Source organism: Cetorhinus maximus, chromosome 14, assembly GCF_964194155.1.
Source record: "Cetorhinus maximus chromosome 14, sCetMax3.hap1.1, whole genome shotgun sequence".
NCBI lineage: Eukaryota > Metazoa > Chordata > Chondrichthyes > Lamniformes > Cetorhinidae > Cetorhinus > Cetorhinus maximus.
In genome coordinates, this window is record NC_135892.1 from 32836172 (window position 1) to 32859283 (window position 23112).

Here is a 23112-nt window from a genome sequence, read left to right on the forward strand (position 1 = left end):
CTTGAGTGTGCTCATACAAGGAATGCAGAATGTTAGCATGCCGATGTCACAATCAATTAGGGAAGGCGAATGGCATGTTGACCTTAATTGCAAAGGGATTGCAGTACACAAATAAAGAAGTCTTGCTATAACTGTACAGGGTTTTGGTAAGGCTACATCTGGAATACCATGTGCAGTTTTGGTCTCCGTATCTAAGGAAGGATATACTTGCATTGGAACAGTGCAGTGAGAGTTCACTAAATTAATCCCTGAGTTAAAGAGATCATGAGGGACTTAGTAAATTGAGTTTATATTCTCTGGGTTTAGAAGAATAAGAGGCAATCTCATGGAAACCTACAAAATTCTGAAGGGGTTTGATAGGTGCTGAGAGATTGTCTCCACTGGTCCAGGAATCTAAAACATAGGGGCATAGTCTCAGGATAAGAAGTTGATCATTTAGGACCGAGATGAGGAGAAATTACTTCACTCAAAGGGTTGTGAATCTTTGGAATTCTCTGCCCTAGAGGGTTATGGATGCTCCATTGTTGAATGCATTCGAGGCTGGGATAGACAGATTTTTGGTGTCTCAGGAAATTAAGGGCTCCGCGGAGTGAACTGGAAAATGGAGTCAAAGCCCAAGTTCAACCAAGATCATATTGAAAGGTAGAGCAGGCTCAATGGGCTGTGGTCTACTCCTGTTCCTATTTCTTGGGTTCTTATCTTCCCACAGGCGAGAATAATAAGAGAATAATAATAATAATAATAATAATAAAGGTTTTAATGCTTTTCTACCATAAGCACTGGACAGTGTCAATGATACATAGACATGGGAAATTCCAAGCAATATCCGAACAATCTAAATCAAGAACATGGAGGGAAGAAAGATGGTCTGTGACAATAACGTACACTCAAGGCACAAGAAATTCAGGGACTTTTCATATAGGTTTATTGCCTGAAAGTGTTCTGAAAAATTGTTCAAAAGCAGTCAATTGGCAGCTACTGCAAGACTGTGGCTGCACTGCAAAGCTTTACAATACGATTTCGGGTCATGTTAAAAAAAAAATCAGTAATACCAAGGTGGTAAATATAATGCCACCCTCCGTAAACCTGACTCACCCAAAAACTCTGCTGTTCACATTCTGACTTGCACCAAGTCCCATTCACCCTTCACATCTGCACTTGCCAACCCACATTGGTCCATCAATGCCTTAGTTTGAAAATTCTAATCCTGGTGTTCAAATCCCTCCATGGTCTTGCCCTCCTTATCTCTAAACTTCCTCCAAACCAACCAGCTTCCCCCCATTTCTGAGCTGACAGTATACTCCAGGCCAGCCTCTTGTGCATCTCCAGGTTTTATTGCTCCACTATTGGTGGCCATGCTTTCAATTGCCCGGCACCTAGGCTTTGGAATTCCCTCCCTAAATCCTCTCACCCTTAAGCTGCACCATAAAACTCTTTTACCAAGCTTTTTGGTCACCTGCTCCAATAACTCTATAAATATCTCAAGTGTCAAATTTTGTCTGCTACTACTCCAGTGAAGTGCCTCAGGATGTCATGGGTGCTATATTAATGCAAACTTTATTGTATTTACTTTGTTTATATTTTTGCTTACCAGCCATAGATTTTCATTTGCTCAGGCAATGGGTCATCAAAGAAGGAGTCTTCATCATCAAGGTGTAGCTTTTCATCTTTCTTTGACTCTGGGAGATGGGTAGTTGTGTTTGGCATCAGGTCTTGCTTTGGCTCACCAGGAGACAGGTTGGTTGCGCTTTTAATGTCACCGGAGGTTGCACTGGTATCTCCAAGACTGTTGTCAGTGATCTTTGGAAAAGTACGTAAAAATATAACTGATTAGTGTACTGAATGAATTATTAAGTTGGAGCTCTCATTCTTAAAGTTGCAAAATCCTAGAACCTACTGTTCCTAGATTATTAAGGTATTGCTTAAATGTATGGATGGAATAATTAATCATCCTTATTGTAAAAAATGGCTACATGCACGTTTCAACCAAAAAGAATTACAAATAAAACTCTAAGATTCTATGCATTTTAACTTTGTTACAAAGAATTTGAGCTTGCTTTAATAAATAGGCTACCAGAATACTGAAGGAGTATGCATGAATAAAAGTTAATTTCATGTACTTTCTTAATCTTAAACTTTTGCAGGTCGAGCTACAAGGGTACAAGATATGGTAGATTATAAAATACTGAATGCCCTAAATCCACTACAATTATAACTGCATCAACTGCAGCTTTTTCTTATTTTTGAACACAATGCATTGTAGTCAAACCTTTTATAGATCTCAGAGCACCCACCAATGCGAAATAAATATCAACATTAATTTACACTATGGAGAATTCCAATTGTTTTGTGGCTGAAATCAGTGTGTTGCTATTTTACCTCAAGATAAAAATCTGTAAGTGATGAAGGGGCAGATTGGTGTGTTAAGCATTTTGCTTTGATCATTTGAACTTTGTTATCTAAGGTATCTATAGGTTAATTCTGGTTTCATCATTAAAAACAGAACGCAAGATGGCATTCGCCTTACTACCTTATAAATGACCTGCTCGTCACAGATAAGAAGCACCATCAAATATTTACAGTTTTGAACAAAGCATCAAATGTTAGAAAATGCAAGACTTCTTTAAATACATAATATCTACAATGTTAGAGGGGAAAGGACAGTGTAATGTTGAGCTATATACAAGTCTAAAGCTGTTCATTCACCTGCAGTAGTGTATTGACCATTAGCGCAGATTAGAATACAATATTGAATTGGCAGGGAAGCTAAATGTAACTCATGGCAACATCACCATAAAACAGCATATTAAATATCAGAATGCTAAGTTTTAAGAAAGCTTAAGATATTAGGGGCTTAGCAAAACTGTGGTTTTTCACAAATACATTATGCAGTAACAGCCCAATATCAAAATAGCTTCCAACATAAAACAAAACACAATCAGTAAACATATCTATTATGACTGCCTTTTTGGAAAACCTATTGATCTACCCTGTCATGCCAAGTTCTAATGATGAAAGCTTGTTCTCCCTCTTTAAATTTATCTAATCATTTTCGCAATTTCCATAAACCACAGTAACCAAATTATAAAGCCTGATGTACTCAAGCTGTTTGATTTCTAGATTTTTTGTAATAACCATAGATATTCCCAATATGCTTTTTTAAGGAATTTGTGTGCCGTGCATGTGCTAAGGGTAACATTTTGGCATCACCACGTTTGGATCAACATACAGTTACCTTTTCACCAGCTTTCTCCCCACTCTCTTTAACTTTACCAGTTCCTTTGTATCTGGGTATCTGGAAATGAACATTTAAAAAAAAATTAACTAGTGCTACTGGCATGGAATGAGTGACTCCAAGTAGTCAGCAGGTGAAAAGGTGAAGTCCTTATTAATAAATTATAACCTTGTGGAAATTTCCTTCGAAAGAATGGGTTCATGTGAAAGAAAAGTTACAGTTGAATTAATACCTATCAGGCAAGAAAGCACTTAATTGAGATGGCTGAAATTGAGGATTTAATGTCTATAGTATTATACCATGATAGTGATAGCACTGCAAAGTGACAAGTTCAATTGAACATGCATTTAGCCACATTACTGCAAACCAAATCTGAGCCTAAACAGCAATGTATATTAAGATACAAAAAAAACCCATCATGCTTGTTACTAAGAACATTTGCATAGTTATCTTCAGTTAAAAAATCATTTGTTAAAAAGTGGTAATATAACAAAAGGAGACACAAGACAGGAAGTAACACTGACCTCCTCATCCTTCACAGGAAAGCATGAAAATATACTTGGAAACTCAGTGAAAAAAATAATACCTCAGAATGCAGAGAATGAACTACACAGATACAATAGTGCAAAGACTTTGAAGGTCCAATAAAGAAACAAAAGTCAGATTTTTAAAAAATTTGTTCATATGATATGCATTGCTGAAATAGCTAGCATTATATGCCCATCCCTAATTGTCCTCGAGAAGATGGGGGTGAGCCATCTTTTTGAACTACTGCAGTCCATGTGGTGTAGATAGTTTATATTCCATAAACACGTCCACAAAATATTAACTAGAAATATTTATACATGTTCCTTCTTGCTACAGGAGTTACAATTGCAACATTTCTGTGAAATCTAAACTGTGAGATTAAAGAGAAAGTCTTTCTACCTCACAAACAAGGGAGTCAAAAGGTTCTGGTGGGCAGGCAGTAAAGTGGAATTAAGACCACAATCAGATCAGCCATGATCTTAATGAATGGCAGAAGACTTGAGGGGCCGAATGGTCTACTGCTCCTATTTCTTATGTTCATATTGAAATTTTTTATACAACTGCTCTAATGAACACAAAGAAAATACGATTACATTCCTTCAGTCACTCAAAAACAACTTATAACCAATGGAAAAAATTAAGAAAAATCATGTTTACTTCCGTTTCTATTTTATTTTAAAAAATGGGTGGTTCATGTTCACCCTAATGAAGATCAGTACTTTCAATTCTTCCACCCAGTGCGAGCATCAAGCAGTTTACAGTTCAGAAACGTTCTCTCAAATACAACATAAAGCTCTCATATTCCTGTTCTTCAACTAAAATTTTTGCGTCAATTTTAGAAGAGAACCTGCTGTTGAAGCACTCAGTTTGATCCCCATTTCCCACACCACCCATTGCTTCAAACTCTGAATGGCACTGATTGGAAAGGAATTTGACTGGCTCAAGTCATTCCCTGTTTTATAATGCTCCTGTGAAGTACCTTGGGACGTTTTATTATATTAAAGGTGCTATAGAAATACAAGTTATTCTTGTTGGGGGTACATACGTAGAAAAATAATTAAACTTCCATTCCATCAGTCGGTCAGTCAGAATTAAATAGAACTTATATCCAGGAGATAAAAAAGGGCAGAGCTGACCCAATGCAATATCCAGCTGTTCCTTTAACCCTCGACTAGCCTTGTGTACAAAACTGCCTTATGATTGGATTGGCTTATTATTCTCATTTGCAGTATTTCTCCTCCTACAATTTTCTCCCCTGAAGTTGGTGATTCAAGCTTCAGAGATGGCAGGAAAAAGAGTTCTTTGCAAGCCGGCATAGCACGTATTCACTACTTAAATCTTAGCTACATTGAGGCAAAACTCAACTCTGACATCAACATGTGCTCATTTATTCAAAGGCAATCACAAGTATGAACACTTGATTCCTCTCCCAGCCAGGCACAGAAAAGCCAACTGGATCAACAGTAAGACCAAGCTTGCCTAACTTAGGCCAGGAATCAAACCTTCCCAGTTTTCACAACTTTACCACAACATACACTGGGCTTCCCCTTCACACAATTACAGAAGCTTACAATACCTCGTTCTTACAACATGTCCCTTCCTGGTATCAGTCCATTGTTAATGCAAATTTCTGTGCTACCAAATCGAGATAGTAAGAGTGCTTAACTATTTCTTACACTCACATCTAACTACAAAGACAAAAACCCAATGATAAGTTTGAGTTCAAGGTTTAAAAATCACCAGGAATGAGGCACACGGAACAAGGGAGGGAAAGAGTTGAGGGCAAGATAAAGAAGAGAATTGAAATATGTCTTTTGTTTGCCACGAAAGGTATAAACAAATTTTCGAAATACAAAAATCCACACCTGGTTTTATGAATCAACATGGCTGTTATAAACACCAGCTTTAAATAACATGATAGTGACCTATCAAATGAATTTTGCCATGCCAAACTTGAAGTTATTGTCATTTTCTGTTAAAAAAGAGGCTAAAAAACAGCCTCCACATATGCACATTTTTCCAAAAACAAAATACTGTAGATGTTGGAAATTTGAAATAAAAACAGAAGATGCTAAAAATAGTCAGCAGGTCAGGCAACATCTGTGGAGAGAGAAACAGAGTTTAATGTTAACCATCTGATGAAAGGTCATTGACCCAAGTACTGGGTATTTCAAAATGTCCACCTTTTTTTTCATGAAGGATCACATTTTTGAAGGAGCAAGAGGCAGGTGGGCTGGTGATGGCCCTATTTTCTGCTTCTGTAATGACATTTTTCCTCTCTCCTTTGGCATAAATAGGAGTTTTTCCCCAAAAGGAGAAACTGCTTCAGAATATAAATGAGGCAAACCAAGCTTTGTTTCTTCACTCAGGGCACAGCACATCATTTTTTTTATATACCATGTATCAGTCTTTCCCATCTCAATCTTTCCCTCCACGCATTCTCTCTTATAATTTAACCTTTAAATTCATTATTTTCTACCTGTAATTTCTAGATTTTACTCTCTTACTCATCTCTCTTTGCCTGGAGAAGCAGAGCTTGGCACGCTACAAGATGAGACATCAACTGGGCCTAACTGCTTTGTGACTGAACATCATGATCAAAATAAATAATGGATTTTGCCTGAATTTTTAAATTGTATTTTGTATTTCTGGAAACAACATGGAGGAATTCAAAGCCTAAAATCACACAAGGTGTTTCTCAAAGGAAAACACAACATTCAGGGTATCTAAGGTATCTAAGTTCCGAAGAGTCATACTGAATTCGAAACGTTAACTCTGCTTCTCTCTCCATAGATGCTGCCAGGCCTGAGTTTTTCCAGCATTTTCTGTTTTTATTTCAGGGTATCTAAGGTGCTAATTGTGTTATATGCAGATTTCACACTACATAACAAATATTCCATGCCATTGTCAAAGATTGGCTGTACCATACAATAATGATAATGTAAATGCAGCAATTTATTTTCAAAAAGATGTTGAATCATATATCACGGCTGACTTTCTGCCTGTAAACACTCAGCTTTCCAGTCACAATGAGGCTGGTTTTGAAACTGCAGCAAGTTTCAGTGTCTGAAGTAAGCTTATCTTCCCACTCTTACTGATCTACACTTCCTCCCAAACCCGCAATGCCTCAATTTAAACAAATTGCATCATGTGGCACGTTAAAGTAGTAAAACACTCCATGGCTTTACAAAGGAGAGTTAGCAATAAATATCTGACACTGATCCATATAAGCAGAAATTAGGACAAGTGGGGGTAGGTTTTTTTTAGGCCCATATAAATGGAGAAGGGAGAGGTAGAAAGGCACAGAGATACAAGGAGGGGATTCGAGGGCCTAGGGCCTAGGCAGCTGAAGGTACATCCAAATGGTGGAGCAATTAAAATTGGGGATGTGCAAGAGGCCAGAATTGGAGGAGCACAGAGATCTTTGAGAGTTTTTTTGTGTACAGTATGTGTTGCCCCTCCCTAATTGCTCGAAAAGATTGCGGTGAGCTGCCTTCTTGAATTGCTGTTATATATGTTATACATATACCCACAGTGTAGTTAGGGTGTAAGTTGCAGATTTTGACCCACTGACATGTGTTCCTATGTGCCTACTGTCCTTAGTCTTCCAGATGGTAGAGGTTGCAAATTTGGAAAGTGCCGTTGAAGCTCAGTGAGTTGCTGCAGTGCATTTTCTAGATGGTACACACTATGCCATAGTGCGGCAGAAGTGGATGGAGTGAATGTTTAAAATGGTGGACGGAGTGCAAATCAGCTTGCTTTGTCCTGGATAATGTCGAGCTTCTTGAGTGTTATTGGAGCTGCACTGATTCAGATGAGTGCGGAGTATTTCAGCACATGTAGAGTTATGCAAAGTAGATGGTGAACAGACTTTAGGAAGTCAGAAGTTGAGTTATGGTTGCAGAATTCTCAGTTTCTGACATACTCTTGCAGCCATATGTGCTGGATCTATTCATTTCCTGCTCAAAGGTGACCTCAGGATTTGATCGTGGGGAAATTCAGCAATGGTAATGCTGTTGAATGTGATGGGGAGGTGGTCAGATTGCCTCTTGTTGGATATGGTCATTGCCTGGCACTTGTGTGGCATGAATGTTACTTACCTAAATGCTGTCCAGGTCTTGCTGCATGCACTGCTTCAAGTATCTGAGGACTTGTTATTGAACTGAACACTCTGCAATCAGCAGTAAACATTCCTGCTTCTGATGGAGGTGGAGGAAAGGTTATTGCTGAAGTAGCTGAAGGTGGTTGGGCCTAGGACACTGCCTTGACGAACACAGGCAGTGATTTTTGGAGGGGCGAGATGACTGACCTCCAACAACCAGTCATATTCCTTTGTGCTAGGTATACCACCAGCCAGTGGAGTTTTCCCCCTGATTTTGATTGACTTCAACTTTATTAGGGCTCCTTGATGTAACGCTCAGTCAAAGGCTGTCTTGATATCAAGGGCAGTCACTCGTAGCCTCAATTCTGGAATTCAGCTCTTTTGTTCATATTTAGATAAAGGCTGTAATGACGTCTGGAGCTGCGTGGCCTTCATAGAACCCAAACTGAACAGTGGTGAGAAGTTTATTAGTGACCAAGTGCTGTTTGATAGTACTGTCAACAACACCATCACTTTGCTGATGACTCAGAGTAGACTGATGGGGCGGTAATTGGCCGGATGGGATTTGTCCTGTCTTTTTTGCACAGGACATACCTTAGTCGGAAAGATGTCTGTGTTATAGCTGGACTGGAACAGCTTGGTAAGAGCCACAGCCAGTTCTGGAGCACAAGCCTTCAGTGCTATTGGCGGGATGTTGCTGGGGCCGATAGTCTTTGCCATATTAAGTGCACCCAAGCATTTCTTGATATCATATAGTGTGAATATGATTAGCAAAAATTGGCATCTATGATACTGAGGACCTCAGGAGGCCAAGATGGATTATCCACTCAGCACTTCTGGTTGAAGATGTCCCAACTCTTCAACCTTGTCTTTTACAACAATGTTCTGGATTCTGCCATCATTCAGGATGGGAATTTTTGTGGAGCCTTTCCTCCTGTTGCTCTTTAATTGGCCACCAACTGGATGTGGCAGTACTGTAGAACATCGAAGAGACCCATTGGCTGTGGTCTGCTTAACTCTGTCTGTAGTATATTGTTTCTGTTGTTTAGCATGCATGTAGCCCTGTGTTATAGCTTCACCAGGTTGGCACCTATGTTCGGATATGCTTGGATCTGCTCCTGGCATTGTCTCCTACACTCTTAATTGATCCAGGGTTGGTTCGTGGCTTGACAGTAATGATAGTGCGGGATATGCTGGGCCATGAGGTTAGATTGTGGAGGAATACAATTCTGCTGTTGCTGATGGCCTGCAGCACCTCAATGATGCCCTGCTGTGCCTCAAAGATGCCCAGTTTTGAGCTGCTAGATTTGTTTTGAAACTATCCCATTTAGCACAATGATAGTGTCATACAACAGGAGGGTGGCCTCAGTGTGAAGATGGGATTTATTCTCCACAATGACTGTGCAGCAATTCTGCTATGGATAGATGCATCTACAACAGATAGATTTGTGAGGACAAGGTCAAGTAGGTTTTTCCCTCTTGTTGGTTCCCTCACCATCTGTTGCAGGCACAGTCTGGCAGATATGTCATCCAGCACTTGGCCAGCTCAGTCAGTAGTGGTGCTATTGAACTACTTTTTGTGATGGACATTGAAGTTCCCTACCAAGAATACATTCTGCATTGAGCCAGGACCAGAGATGGGTGATGTTGTAGGGCTGGAGGAGATTACAAAGACAGGAAAGGTTAAGGCCATGAAGGGGTTTGGGGAAAAAAATGATTAGAATTTTAGAACAGAACAATGCCAGCCAATATAGGTCAGTGAGCACAAGGGTGTGAGGTGAATAAGGTTTTGGATGAGTTCAAGTTTATACAGGGTGGAAGATAGAAGATCAGCCAGGAGTACATTGATGTTGTCAAGTCTAGTGGTAACAAAGGCATGGTGAGGGTATCAGAAGCAGATGAGCTAAGGCAGAACCAGAGATGGGTGATGTTACATAGGTAGAGAGTGTTACTCATTTTTAGGTCTGTGCAGTCCTTAACAAATTGTAAGTACTTGTATCTAGTCAACATGATTTATCAATTGTTCCCTCTGTAAAACATGCTTCTGATGATTCAGTAAATGAAGACATATAATTAGGACATTTTAGTCAATGATATTCCAATCTTCCAATGAACTCAGACTGTGCAGATTTGAAAGCAGTGTTTAGATTTTTTGCTATTCTTTCATGGGATGTGGGTGTTGTCCACCTCAAATTGCCCTGGAGAAGGTGGTGGTGAGCTGCCTTCTTGAACTGCTGCTGTCCAACTAATGCAGGCACGCCTGCAGGGCATTAGGAAGGGGCTTCCAGAATTTTGACCCAGCGACAGTGAAGGGATGGTGATATAGGGCAGGAAGGTGGGTGGCTTGGTAGGCAGGGGGGGAGGGGTGGGGGGTACTTGCAGGTGGTGGTGTTCCAATGCATCTGTTGCCTTTGTCCTTCTAGATGGTAGAGGTTGCACGTTTCAAAGGTGATGTGGAAGGAGCCTTGGTGGGTTGCTGCAGCGCATTTTGCAGATGGCACACACTGCTGCCACTGTATATTGGTGGTGGAGGGAGTGAAATTTTAAGTTGGTGGATGGTGTGCCGATCAAGTGGACTGCTTTATCCTGGATGGTGCTGAGCTTCTTGAGCGTTGCTAGAGCTGCACTCTTCTTGGCAAGTGGAGGGTATTCCATCACAGTGCAAGTACATTTAATAAAAAAACGTAATAAAAACCACTAAATGTTTTATTCAAAATACTTTTTTTAGGAAAATAATTCATTACCCAATGTGTGGCACGAAACCATGACCCTAAGATTAAAGAGTCCCATAATCTATCAACTGAAATAGCCGGACCGTGTTGGAACTCTGCACAAAGCCTTTCCAACCATTTCATGATTTAATTCACAACTTGCATTCAATAAATCAAATGAAAAGCAAAATATTGTTTAGTAGTTAAAGTTGCGATGTCCCCATTCTGCAATGTTAAACTGGCCTGCAAAATGGCATGCATCCACCATCTTGGTGGGAGAATCTGCGCATTCTGAACTCCTTCCAGTCAGCGGTAGAAGTTACAGTGGTCACCAAAATGTTATGCAGCCTCTTTAACAAATGTTAGGAGCCAATTTAAATGCTAATCAGAGGCGTAATCATTTTCGGAGCAGTTGTTCTTACAGCACACTTAAACTCCTTTACCATGATAGCATCTTGTGCTAAAGGCAGGCAAACCCAATGCTGCAACCAGTTTGAGGATGTTTTAACACCTAAACTATCAATACTATATGGGGAAAATATCCCCAAAATTCTGCTGATAGCAATGTTGAACTTAGAAAATCTCATAATAAAAACCTGAAGTGCTGATTTCCTTCAAGATAACACCTCAGCCCGGCAGTTATTCTGTTGCTGCCTTCTTCTCGAAACTTAACCCTACTGAGGTCCCATTCCAAAGACAACTGTAGCCTACTAGAACCCTACTCAAACAGTAGGTTTTAGGAGGAGGCCATTTTTTTTTTAAAGCCACGAGCAATAAAAGCTAATTGCAGTTAACTGCCCAGCTTCTCTTAGTTCATTCAGCATAGGCTGGCAATCAAATCTGGGCTCTATGGCTCAGCAACATACTAAGTGATGCATTTATCACAGGCCAGTAAGAGAACCTTCTTTTATGTGTTTCTTGAATTCTTTTTACATATAATCTACAGAGACCGTCCCTAGAATGTACATTTTTTGACTGTGGCTTGTATTCCTTGAGGTTATGGTTTGTAGGTGGGAAGAAAAAGAGAAGAGCCAGTGGGTGTGAGGAAAAGTTCTGAAAGTTTCTTGCACATACAGCCATTAGCCACTAGCAGAATGCTAAGGGACTGGTTGTGAATATTGATCCTGATTTCAAGTAACGTCATTTGGCATTGCAACTCAGTATCAGGTCAGGCTTTGAGATAGGCTACCTGAAGGTAGAATGGTGCTTATTCTGCCTTCCTGTTGATACAGATGGGTACAAACAGTTCAAAAGGAGAGGCTGTGGATGAGGTTTCCTAAAAAGTGCAAAGGTCGCTCGGCGTTTTCGCCTGCCCACCAACCATTAGATTGGACAGGCAGCATAAATTTGACATTAATTACCTTTTTAATGGCCTTAATAGGCCTTTTAATTGTCGGTAGGCGCGCTGCCGACTCCGGCCCTTGCCTGTCAAATGAAATATCGTGGGACTATGCACTGACATTGGGCCACTCACCCGACATCATTGTGCGTCATTTTACGCTCGGCCAGGTTGGGCATGCGTCCGCCCACCGAGCTCAATATTCTGCCCATGGAGAAAATAATGATAGCTGTTTTCATCAACATTTTTCTCCTGCCAGAGATGAGCTTCATTTGGCCTGAAATGCTGCTTAAATGGGAGGTGTGCTTAGTCATGTGCACTCATCTTGAAAGCCAGCTTGAAAGTTCTGCAGGGCAGTCAACAGGGTACTGAGATGAATATTAAAGTTATGAACTAAACAGGAGACACACAACACTCTGGATGATTGCAATCATCTTTTTTTTAAGTATCTGTTTTAAAATTTGTCAGAATTCAACTCAAAACATAGCATTTTATATTTTGCTGACTGGAAGCTGCATTCCATTTTCATCCAAAGTGGATTGGTCTAAGAGTAGATCTTGAATGAGCTGTAATACAGGTTGATGCATAATCTAAAAAGCACCTTTTGCTGCCTAGTGACAGAAAATTTGCAATGTACTAATGGGAATTCACAGTCACTTGTTGTGTGTGCTCTAAAAAGCTAATAACTTGAATGAAACACAACTAACATAGCAAAATGGGAATTAATGTGGTAAAACAATCCAACTCAGTTTGAATTTACCAACTTTGAATTAAGAGTAGACTGCACTGTGGAATCTTTTATTTACAGTCATATCCTAATGATTCAAAGTTGCTTAAAACCATTTGATAGTTGAATTTTAAAACAGTAAACTCACACTTTGTTGTTACTGATGTTGTTTAAATTAAATACTGGATAATTCAAATTTGAACCTAGATTTTGAAAGGGCTGTGATACATCTTGGTGTCACCTAGTGACAGAAAGGTTATAAAGTGTTGTAAAGTATATGCTGGATAATGGAGTCATTTTGTGGTTGTGCTAAGAAAAAAAAAAATCCAATAATTTAAATGAGGTAATGTAAATAATACAGCAAGTGGAAATTAGTTGGTTAACAAAATCAGCAGATAGCTTGAATCAAGCAATTTCACATTAAAATGATTTGACTGTCTAACAATAAGTAGGTTCTTCTGGACTGATTCCTCAGAACCCAAGCTAATAATTAGTTTTTCTTAAAAAAAGACTCACTAAATTCCCACTTCACTATTATCCATTTTGCTTAAATAAAATTATTGGGTAACTTAATTTCTAAATGAGAACAAAAAAAGTGACTCGATCAGTAGACTATAATTACTATAAGCCAGCCTGAAGGTCCTGCAGGGTAGTCAACAGGCTATTAGTAATTTAAAGAGACATTATGACCCCTTTATTCTGTCTATGCTAATTAAGTCAAATGCCTTTACTGCAATGGTACATTTATAACATTACTGATACTCTTGTTGGATTAAAATCTTTTACAAATTACAATAATGATTGCTAACAGCTACAAAGAATGTTAGGAAACCTTCGTTCAAAATAATGACAAAGTTGGCTATGTTCACTTACCTTGCTGCCTGTATTTAAAGCAGTTTGCCTCCCTTCTGAAAGTTTGCATGGAGACTGTACAATATCAGTAGCATCCTGGGCTACCTGTCATAGAAACAGACAACAGCAGTTGCAAAGTTGAATAATATTTTTTAAAAACTGTATTACAGCAACATCATGCTGCAACATGTGACAATATAACTTTTTTTCATTCTTTCTTGGGATGCAAATGTTGCTGGCAAGGCCAGTATTTGTTCTCTAATTGCCAACCGTTAATTGCCCTCAAGAAGGTGGTGGTGAGCTGCCTTCTTGAACCACTACAATCCATGTGGTGCAGGTACATCCATAGTGCTGTTAGAGAGGGAGTTCCAGGATTTTGATTCAGTGACAGTGAAGGAACGGCAATATGGCCCCAAGTCAGGATGGCTCGGGGGGTGGGGGGGACTTGCAGGTGGTGGTGTTCCCATGTATTTGCTGCCCTTGTGCTTCTAAGTGCTAGAGATCACGCGTTTGGAAGATGCTGTCGAAGGAGCCTTGGTGAGTTGCTGCAGTGCATCTTGTACATGATAGACACTGCTGCCACTGTGCACTGGTGGTAGAGGGAATGAATGCTTAAGTTGGATGGGGAGTCAATCATGTGGGCTGTCCTGGATGGTATGGAGCTTCTTGAGTGCCACTGGGGCCACACTCATCCAGTTAAATCCACAGTATTTCATCACAATCCTGACTTGTGCCATATTAATGGTGAACAGGCTTTGCGGAGTCAGGAGGTAAGTTACTCACCTCAGAATTTCCAGCCTCTGACCTATCCTTGTAGCCACATCATTTATATGGCTGGTCCAGTTCAATTTCTGGTCAATGGTCACCCTCAGCGTATTGATAGTGGGGGATTCAGTAATGATAATGCCATTGAATGTCATGAAAAGATGCCTGGATTCTCTCTTGTTGGATATGGTCATTACCAGGCACTTATGTGGTGTGAATGCTTGCCACTCATCAGCCCAAGCCCGAATACTGGCCAGGTATTGCTGCATATGGACACAGACTGCTTCAGTATCCAAGTTGCAGGCGGTACTGAACATTGTGCAGTCACCATCAAACATCTCCACTTCAGACCCAATGATGGATGGAAGGTCATTGAAGAAGCAGCTGAAGATGGTTGGCCATGGGACGCTATCCGGAGAAATACCTGCAGCGATGTCATGGGATCAGATGATTGGTTTCCAACAACCAAAACCATCTTCCTTTGTGCAAACCAGTGCAGAGTTTTCTCCCTGATCCTTATCGACTACAATTCTGCCAGGGCTCCTTGGAACCACAATCGATCAAATGCTGCCTTGACATTAAGGGGAGTCTCTTTCACCTTCCCTCAAGGTCAGCTCTTTATTCCATGTTTGGACCAAGGCTGTGATGAGGTTGGAGCCGAGTGACCCTGACGGACCCAAACTGAGCATCAGTAAGCAGGTTATTGCTGTGTAAGTCCCAAACTTCAATGACACCTTCCATGCTGGTGATTGAGAGTAGGCTGATGGAGAAATAATTGGCTGGATTGGATCTGTCCTGCTTTTTGTGAACAGGACATACTTAGGCAAACCTGATGTTAAATCAACAGAGTCAGACTTAAATGTTCAAATTTTTGTTTACAGCCATTCCCAGATTTAGTGTCAAGAGATTATAAGCACTAACTTTGACCAAATTAATTTCCTCTCACACCAGACAAACCAACATTCTTTTTACAAAAAGATGTAATTTTGGAACATGGCTAACAATCTGGCTGGCATAGAATCCTGTGTAGTCATAAGATCATAGTAATAGGCATCATCATCATCATCATCTCTCACACAACAGGCAAGTGGATATTTTCTATAGTTAAATAGTAATGTCTCCATGGATACTATAGTTTCTGTCTGCTGAGATCATGTCAATAGTGTAAAGCTACCAGAGTAAAACAGCATCAATAAAACCATTTGATTGATATTCTTAAGATTTTACTTAATTACTATAGGCTCAGGGAAAATTTTGAGCGTACACTTCAATTGAATGCATGTGGCTATTCACCTCAGAACCTCAAATGTAAATGATTGATTAGAAGATTTTACAGGTTTTTGATGCAAAAGTTTGCCCCCTGGTGCTGAGGCACATTGGTACAGCAGCATGCTGCATCATGGATAATAAGACAGGAGTTTGCACTTGAAGATTCCTCAATTTGAACTTCTAACTTGGCTGAACTCAGCTGTCCCTCAAGGAGAGTGCTGGACTGGTTGCAGAAAGCAGAGTAGCCAATTACAGAATTGAAGGGACAGGAGTTTAGAAAACAACTGGCTGCTTGCTTTTTTCAACTACGGCATACTGAATGGAAGAGGGGAGCAAAGTCATTTTAGAAATACATCATTATGATTTTTAATCAGAAAAACTTGTCTTACCACACTTCTGCATTGGATGAATAACCTTTTGTACATTCTCAGAAACTCATCAAAATCAACCACTAATTAAACAAGGAAAAAAATAAAGCAGTTACTTTAAAATTTCAACTGGATGAACAATTTTAAAAATGTTTTTGATTAACTGATCTGTTGACCAAGGCAATCTAATACTGTATCAAGTTGCAGAACAAGGCAACAAACTATAATAATAAAAATAACAATTTTGTTCATTCTCTAATCTTATGTTGATTGCCAGGATTAATTATCCTGCTTACTTCAACTTTAACTACTCCTTCATTATTTTAGAGACCTGAACCATGTGTCCTTCAGGCTTCTTTCCACAGTAAAAACATAGCTTAAATAATTGGACCTTTATTTGCATAATTCATTCCCTATGGTCATGCAGCCATCCTGTCATTTTTGCAAACCCTTTATAATGGACCGAATCTACCAATGCCAACAGCGATGAATGTTGAGACACTCACTTGTCCCACAGAAAAGTTTAAACTTTTGATGGGCAGATTTGCGCTGCCCAGGCCCCTCCAAAAATGTCTGCAACGCTGACCCCAGAGTCTTGGGCCTGTTGTGTGATACTTACTCAGATACTTACCCTAGTATTGTCCCACTGTTAATTCCTGTTGTAGGTCAGTGGTTAACAGCAAAGCACTTTCCTTGGCCATCAAGTCCTCATGTCAGACTCAAACCCAGAGCTTCTGGTTCAGAGGCAGGGGTGTTACCCGCCACAACATAAGACCTCCAGTAAATGTTTGCATTCAGCGGGTTTTTCGTGTCCTTATACACTAGTCACAGAAAGTTAACATGCTTGTATAGCCTTTACTACAAGAGGTTTGGAGCATTTGGCATTCCTGTGAAATGCTCTGGGCTATTTTAATATGTTAAAGGTGCTATACAAATATAAGTTGCTGTTGTAAAGGCAAGGGAATCTTGCTGCAATTATGTAGGGCTTTGGAGAGACCGCAGCTGGAGAATTACATATAAATTTCACCTAAGGTATGATATACTTCTCTTGGAGCGGGTGCAGCAATGTTCATTAGATGTATTACTTGAACGAGAGGGCTGTCCTATGAGCAAAGATCAAGTAGAATTGGCCTACATTTCCAGAACTTAAAAATAATGAAGGGTGACTTCATTGAAATGTATAAAGTCCTACACTGTCAAGCCCTCTTAGATGCTGAAAAGGGTGTTTTCCCTGGCTGAAGATTTTTGAACTCAGGACCATAGTCTTAGAATAAGGGGTCAGTTATTCAAGGCTAGAAGAAAAGTCTTTGTTCAAAAAATTATGAATCTTTTGTTTTCTCTACTCTAGGGAATTGTGGATGATCAGTCGGTGAGTACTTTCAAGACTAAGGTTTTTTGGGCACTGAGGGAACCAAAGGATATGGGAATTGGGCAGGAAAGTGGAGTTAATGTAGATGCTCAGGTATGATATTGAATGGCAGGGGTGGTTTGAGGGGCCAAATGGCCTAATTCTGCTCAAATGTTCTATATTCTTATGAAACTACACATATAATGGAGTTACCAGATGATTACCATGACAGTAAAGTCCCTTCTTGTTAAAATGTGATTATTTATTTCTAAATAGAATGAATTTTCAGCATAGAGAGGAATTTAATAATCTTATTGAAACAAACATGCTAGAAAAGTAGAACCTAATGTAACTAGGATCGGATTACTTCAGCAGCCTAAGCAAACATGTATAAAACTTTTGTAAAATATACTTACCACTATTAAAATCTTTATCCACTGCTTTAAACTCATCATTTACATATCTGTCCAGCATATTCCTATCAGTGAAACAATTTTAAATGGTTAAAATAGAACAAAAATGGTTTGCATCAAAGTGCAAATTAAAAAGAAAACACAATTGTAAGTAGTGCAGGCTTGCTTACTTGTGAAAATGAGGGAAGAGATCTATGAATAGTTCCCTCAGTTCTTCTTTACTTATCTCACCATTCTTGTCCTAAAATCAAGATAGATCATGGAAATGAAATGCCACTGGATCATACAATGCTACACATTTCTAAATTTGAACTTTTATAAATAGGAAATACCCCAAGGATTCCCATCCCTTATGTGCACTAAATGGGATAAAACCAGTATTTCTATTTAATAGAACTAAACGTATTGAAAATATACAATTCAAAGGATTCCAGTGAAATGGGTAAATTGGACAGGTTATGATTTTTTGTATTGGGTAAAAATTCACTATTTAAACAAAAAGATTTCTATTCTGATAAACTAACATAATTTTTAAACAATTCACCTGGTTTCATAATTGTTTCATGTGGACACACAATGTGCCCACTGAGGTACAACGATCAACAGAGCAAAAAGAATGTTGAGTTCTCTTGTGAAAAGAGCTGTACAGGTCAGTGGAAATCATGTTCAAACCATATAGCACTCAGACCAAATGTGGGGCAGCATCCAATTCTGGCCATTGGGACATAGGGAAGACATTCAACAGAAGGTCAAGTGTCAGAGGCCCGAGTTACAAAAAACTTGGGCTTGTTAACCTTGAAATAGGTAAATTTAGAATTAACAGCAGCAATTTTTGCCAGCACGGGATAAGGACAAGGGTAGCCTGCCATTCCTGCTCTTGCCAGCTCCATTATGGGTGTGGGCAGTTTAAACCCTCTCTGCAATTTAGTGGAGTCTGGGCCCCTTCAATGCATAGATGCAGTTCACGGCCTCCCAAAGGAGCCATGAACCACGAGGGGAATCCCAGTCCCAAGTAAGGAACCAAAAAACAAGGTCTGCCACCTGTGCCTGGAATTCTTTCATTGACAGGCTTTGAAGTACAAAACATTTGTTCTTTAATTTCAATAGTTAGATTCTGTATTTTAAGTTAGATGTGTTTTTACTGCAGTGATTGATTATTGGGATCGGTCCTGAAAAGGTAATTGACCTTTATGTTGTGCAAGTGTTGAAATGCATTAGAGTACTTTTGGGAATAGTACTCAAATGCATTAAAATTTGAAAAGACTGCTAGGGATCTCTTGGATCTGAGGTGATTTAAATACCCAGAGTCCTTTTAAAATAAAGAAAAAACCTTCAGCAGCTTTCGCTTGCAGAAAAAAGCCTGCTCTGATTGACAAGACATCTTGTGTAGCTTAAAAAGGCCATCTGGTTTTTCAGTTTCAATAGACTCCATTGTTTACATTTTACAGGGTTTGTTATTATACAGGAGCCCACTATAAATGCTTGGCTGAGTTTCAAAAGGTCCAGGTCCACCATCTCAGCAAGGGACTGTGTTCACATTTTGATTGACAGTTTTTCAAGCTTTTTAAAGAGTCATGTGTCTTTTATGTGGTTAGTGAAAAAGGTGTTTGTTTTTTCAAGATTGACCACTTGAGGGGTGTTACATTTTTTGAATGGGTTTTATGAACGAGAGCTTTTTTTTTTAAATATAAGAAGTGTGTTTGAGGGAGAGCTCTATTAGATTGTTGGAAGTTTATTTTTTTCATCTCTATTTCAAAGTCAGGGCTCCTGAGCTCTAACCATAGTGGAGGCTGGATGAGTTGCTATGGAAAATACATGGGGACATGGAGGGGGTGGCAGGGTATTAGGAGGCAAGGGGAATATGAGAAGGCATGGGGATATGAAGAGGTGTGAGGGGGCATGCGGGGTGGATTTGGTGGGAGGGAGGGGCGTCAGGGTTTGAAGGCCTGACATTCATCATTAAAAAACTGGGCTGACATCCCAGCAAACAGAGGCGCAGGTCTGCCTGCAAAGGCCACTCTGCCCCCATCTCCCCAGAACAAAAACATGGCGGGCAGGGGCCTTTTTAAAGGAGATGGGTTTGCCAGGTCAGGAAGCTTCCTGACTCGGCCTACCTGCGTCCTCCATGAAAATCTGGTTCAAGGAGTTACCAACGCAGTGGGCTTCCAGATAAGATAATGGGAGCAAATGTTATGGAATCAACTGAAGAATGAATGCGCTGCAACGAGTTTACATTGCAGGGCTGGGAGGTGCTGTCAACCTCTATCATCAAGGACAAGAGCAGCAAGCATAATAGCTTGAATCTGACATGCTGAAAACTCCTCAGAAGCTCTCTCAATCAACTGTGATGGTTTCTATCAATATTCTGAACTGTGGCTGATGATCTGAAGAATCCTTGAGAATATTTCTGATGTAATCAACTTAAATCGCCATGCCTTCATGGGGCAAAATCCTAGAATTCCCTACAACACATGCTGCTCAAGAAGATGACCCACCACCATCTAATCATTATCTAGCAATAACTGTGGCTAAGACAGAGTGCCATACCTAGAGAACAAAATCAATCATTTAAGAAACAATTGAGTGGCACAAATGGGAGAACACAGAATCTTTCCAGTTGGATAAGCTAATATGGGCTAGGAGTAAATGTTAGGTCTTTATTCATTAGAGTTTAGAAGAATGAGAGGTGATCTTATTGAAACATACACGATTCTGAGGGGGCTTGACAGGGTAGATGTTGAGAAGCTGTTTCCACTAGTGGGGAATCATGAACTAGGGGACATAGTTACAGAAGAAGGGGACAATCATTTAAAACTGAGATGCAAAGGAATTTCTTCTCAGAGGGTAGTGAATGTCTGGAATTCTCTATCCCAGAGAGTTGTGGAGGCTAGATCACCGAACGTATTTAAAGAGAAAGTAGATAGATTTTTGAAATATTGGGGAGTTGAGGGATATAAGGAGCTGGTACGAAGGAGGAGTTGAGGCCTGGGGCAGATCAGCTCTAATCTTTTTGAATGGTGGGGCAGGCTTGAGGGGCCGAATTACCTACTCCTGTTCCAATTTTTTATGTTCTTATGAATGACCTTCCTCACATGTGATCGGCGTTGTGAACTTTCACATGGGCCTAGATAATGCTTTAAGAATCTTTCCCCCCACTTTTAATTCCTGCCTTGGAGCCAACTGTGATTTAGAAAACATTTTTACCCATGGGAAAAGTGCCAATTTTAACATATTAATGTTGAATTGGGTGCTTTAACTAACTATAGCAGGCTATGCGTAAAGTATGAAATTACTAATAAAATAATTGAAATGGAATGGGTGATTCCATAACTAGATATTTCTGGTGAGGAACAGTGATCACAGCAGGGACCACAGGTTAGAAAATCACAGACTCATGGGTCACGATCATTTGTCCACTAAAGCTAAAGATCATAAAAGCACAGGCTACCGGCCCGTGATTCCCTGGTCTGCTCTCCTTCAGTCACTCGCCAGGAGTGGAACTGATCCGTATAAATATAATGTTTGTAAAATTTATACCACACTCTAAAAAAATATATCTTTATAGTATTAACCATATAACTTCAATTAGTTAGGTCATAAATCACCTCGTAACAAAATGCGTGAAAATATACCAGTAGTTGCATTTTACACAGATTGTTAATCCATGCTAAAATATATAAGTTAAAAACTCACTTTATCGTAAAATTCAAACTTTTTCTTGGCTTCTGCTATGTGTTTTGTGGATAGCTCCTGGAAAAGAATAATCACAACTAGTCTTGAACCTAAGAGGGAAAGTATATGAATTGTTGTATAGTTCTAAAATTTATAAAATGAGGTACCTGTACACTTACCACCGCTTTCTGTCACTTATGTTTTATTGTACACTAAAACCATGTCAATAATTTCATGTTTCCCAGTATCATAGTTACTAGTGACACACAATTTCACAACTACAGTCAGCTATAATAGAATCATACAATAGTACACTACAGGAAGCCATTCAGCTCATCCAGTCTGCACCAGCTCTTTTCAGGAAGCAATCCAGTTAGTTTCATTCTCCAGCTCTTTCCCATATCACCGCAAATGTTTTCTCCTTCCAAGTGTTTATTCAATTACCCTTCAAAAGATATTTCTGAAACTGTATCCGCCTCCCAATCAAGCAGTGCATTTCAAATCCAAAAGATCTTGTAAAAAACGTGTTTTGTCACGTCACCTGTTCCTTCTGCCAGTCACTTTAAATCTGTGCCCTCTGGTTATCAGCTCCTCAGCCATTGGAAACAGTTTCTCTTTATTTACACTAGCTAAACCCTTGATTTTAAACATCTCTATCAAATCTCCTCAATTTTCTTTGCACTGAAGAGAGCAACACCAGCTTCTCAGTCTATCCACATAACTGTAATCCCTCATCCCTGGAATCATCTAGTAAACCTTTTCTGTACCCTCTCCAATGCCTTCAAGTCCTTCCTAAGATGTGATGCCCAGAATTGGACACAAGGCTTCAGCTGAGACTGAATAGTGCTTTTGGTGGCTTAGCATAAACTTCCTGGTTTTTGTACTCTGGTCTCTCGTGACAAAGTCCTGGATCCCATATGCTTTAGTAACTCTTTTGTTAACATGCCCTGTTACCTTCAAAAATTTCTGCACAAAGGTCTCGAGGTCCCTTTATTCTTGCACCCCTTTAAAGTTGAACTGTTTAGATTATATTGTCTCTCTTCATTCTTCCCACCCAAATATATCACCTCACACTTTTCTATGTTGAATTTTATCAGTCGTGTTCCCCCCCATCCCACCAGTCTGTTTATGTCTTCTTGAAGTCTATTACAATCTCCCTCACACTTTACTATACTTTCAAGTTTTGTCTCATTTGCAGATTTCAACAGAGTGCCCTGTATCTCCAAATCACCTCACACTCTGCTCAACAGCCTCCCCTGGCTCTGCTCAACACACCCTCCCTGCAAATCTGTCATCCCCGACTCTACTCCCATCTTTCACCCCGTTGATCCCAACTTCCCCACCCCTGCTCCCATTGCCCCCTTCCTTACTCCTCTGTCCTAACAATAATCAGAGAAGAGCTGAAGGTGGAGTTGTGGTGGGGGTAACAGTGGATGCATGGAAATGTGGAGTTGGAGGGTGGAGAGCCACAATTAAAAGTATAAGAAAGAAAACATTTTTAAAAAAAAAACACCTGTCATCAAGCTGTCTTTTCAGCTGGTGAAGTCAAAGAAGGCACGGCTTTGCTGGTGTTATTGCCTTGCCACTAGGCCTCCCTACTCACCTTGCTGATGAATCCACGCTGCAGCTGGGAGAGCAAGTTCCTGCTGCAGCCTACGAAACAAAGTTAAGAATGCAGTTTTAAATGCAGTCAACGATGTATGCCTCCGCTTCACTGCTGACTCCAACATCTAGGCCATTATTTTCATGGCACTCCGACCTCCCGCTATGAACTCATTTCCTT

The 23112-nt window shown here is 39.9% G+C and overlaps 1 protein-coding gene across 5 annotated transcripts in view; it reads right to left on the reverse strand.

Moving 5' to 3' along the window:
- cep43 (centrosomal protein 43) overlaps positions 1–23112 on the reverse strand; it is a 112126-nt gene that overhangs the window by 43092 nt on the left and 45922 nt on the right. For 4 of the 5 annotated variants that reach the window (XM_078556759.1, XM_078556757.1, XM_078556758.1 and 1 more), the window contains 7 exons: positions 21351–21407; positions 17828–17898; positions 17661–17722; positions 15918–15979; positions 13516–13599; positions 3236–3295; positions 1592–1800 (listed from right to left, as the gene is read on the reverse strand). In XM_078556759.1, the coding sequence (XP_078412885.1) occupies positions 1592–1800; positions 3236–3295; positions 13516–13599; positions 15918–15979; positions 17661–17722; positions 17828–17898; positions 21351–21407 (605 nt within the window). The remainder of the gene's footprint in view (positions 1–1591; positions 1801–3235; positions 3296–13515; positions 13600–15917; positions 15980–17660; positions 17723–17827; positions 17899–21350; positions 21408–23112) is intronic. The other variant, XM_078556760.1, reaches the window with a different exon arrangement.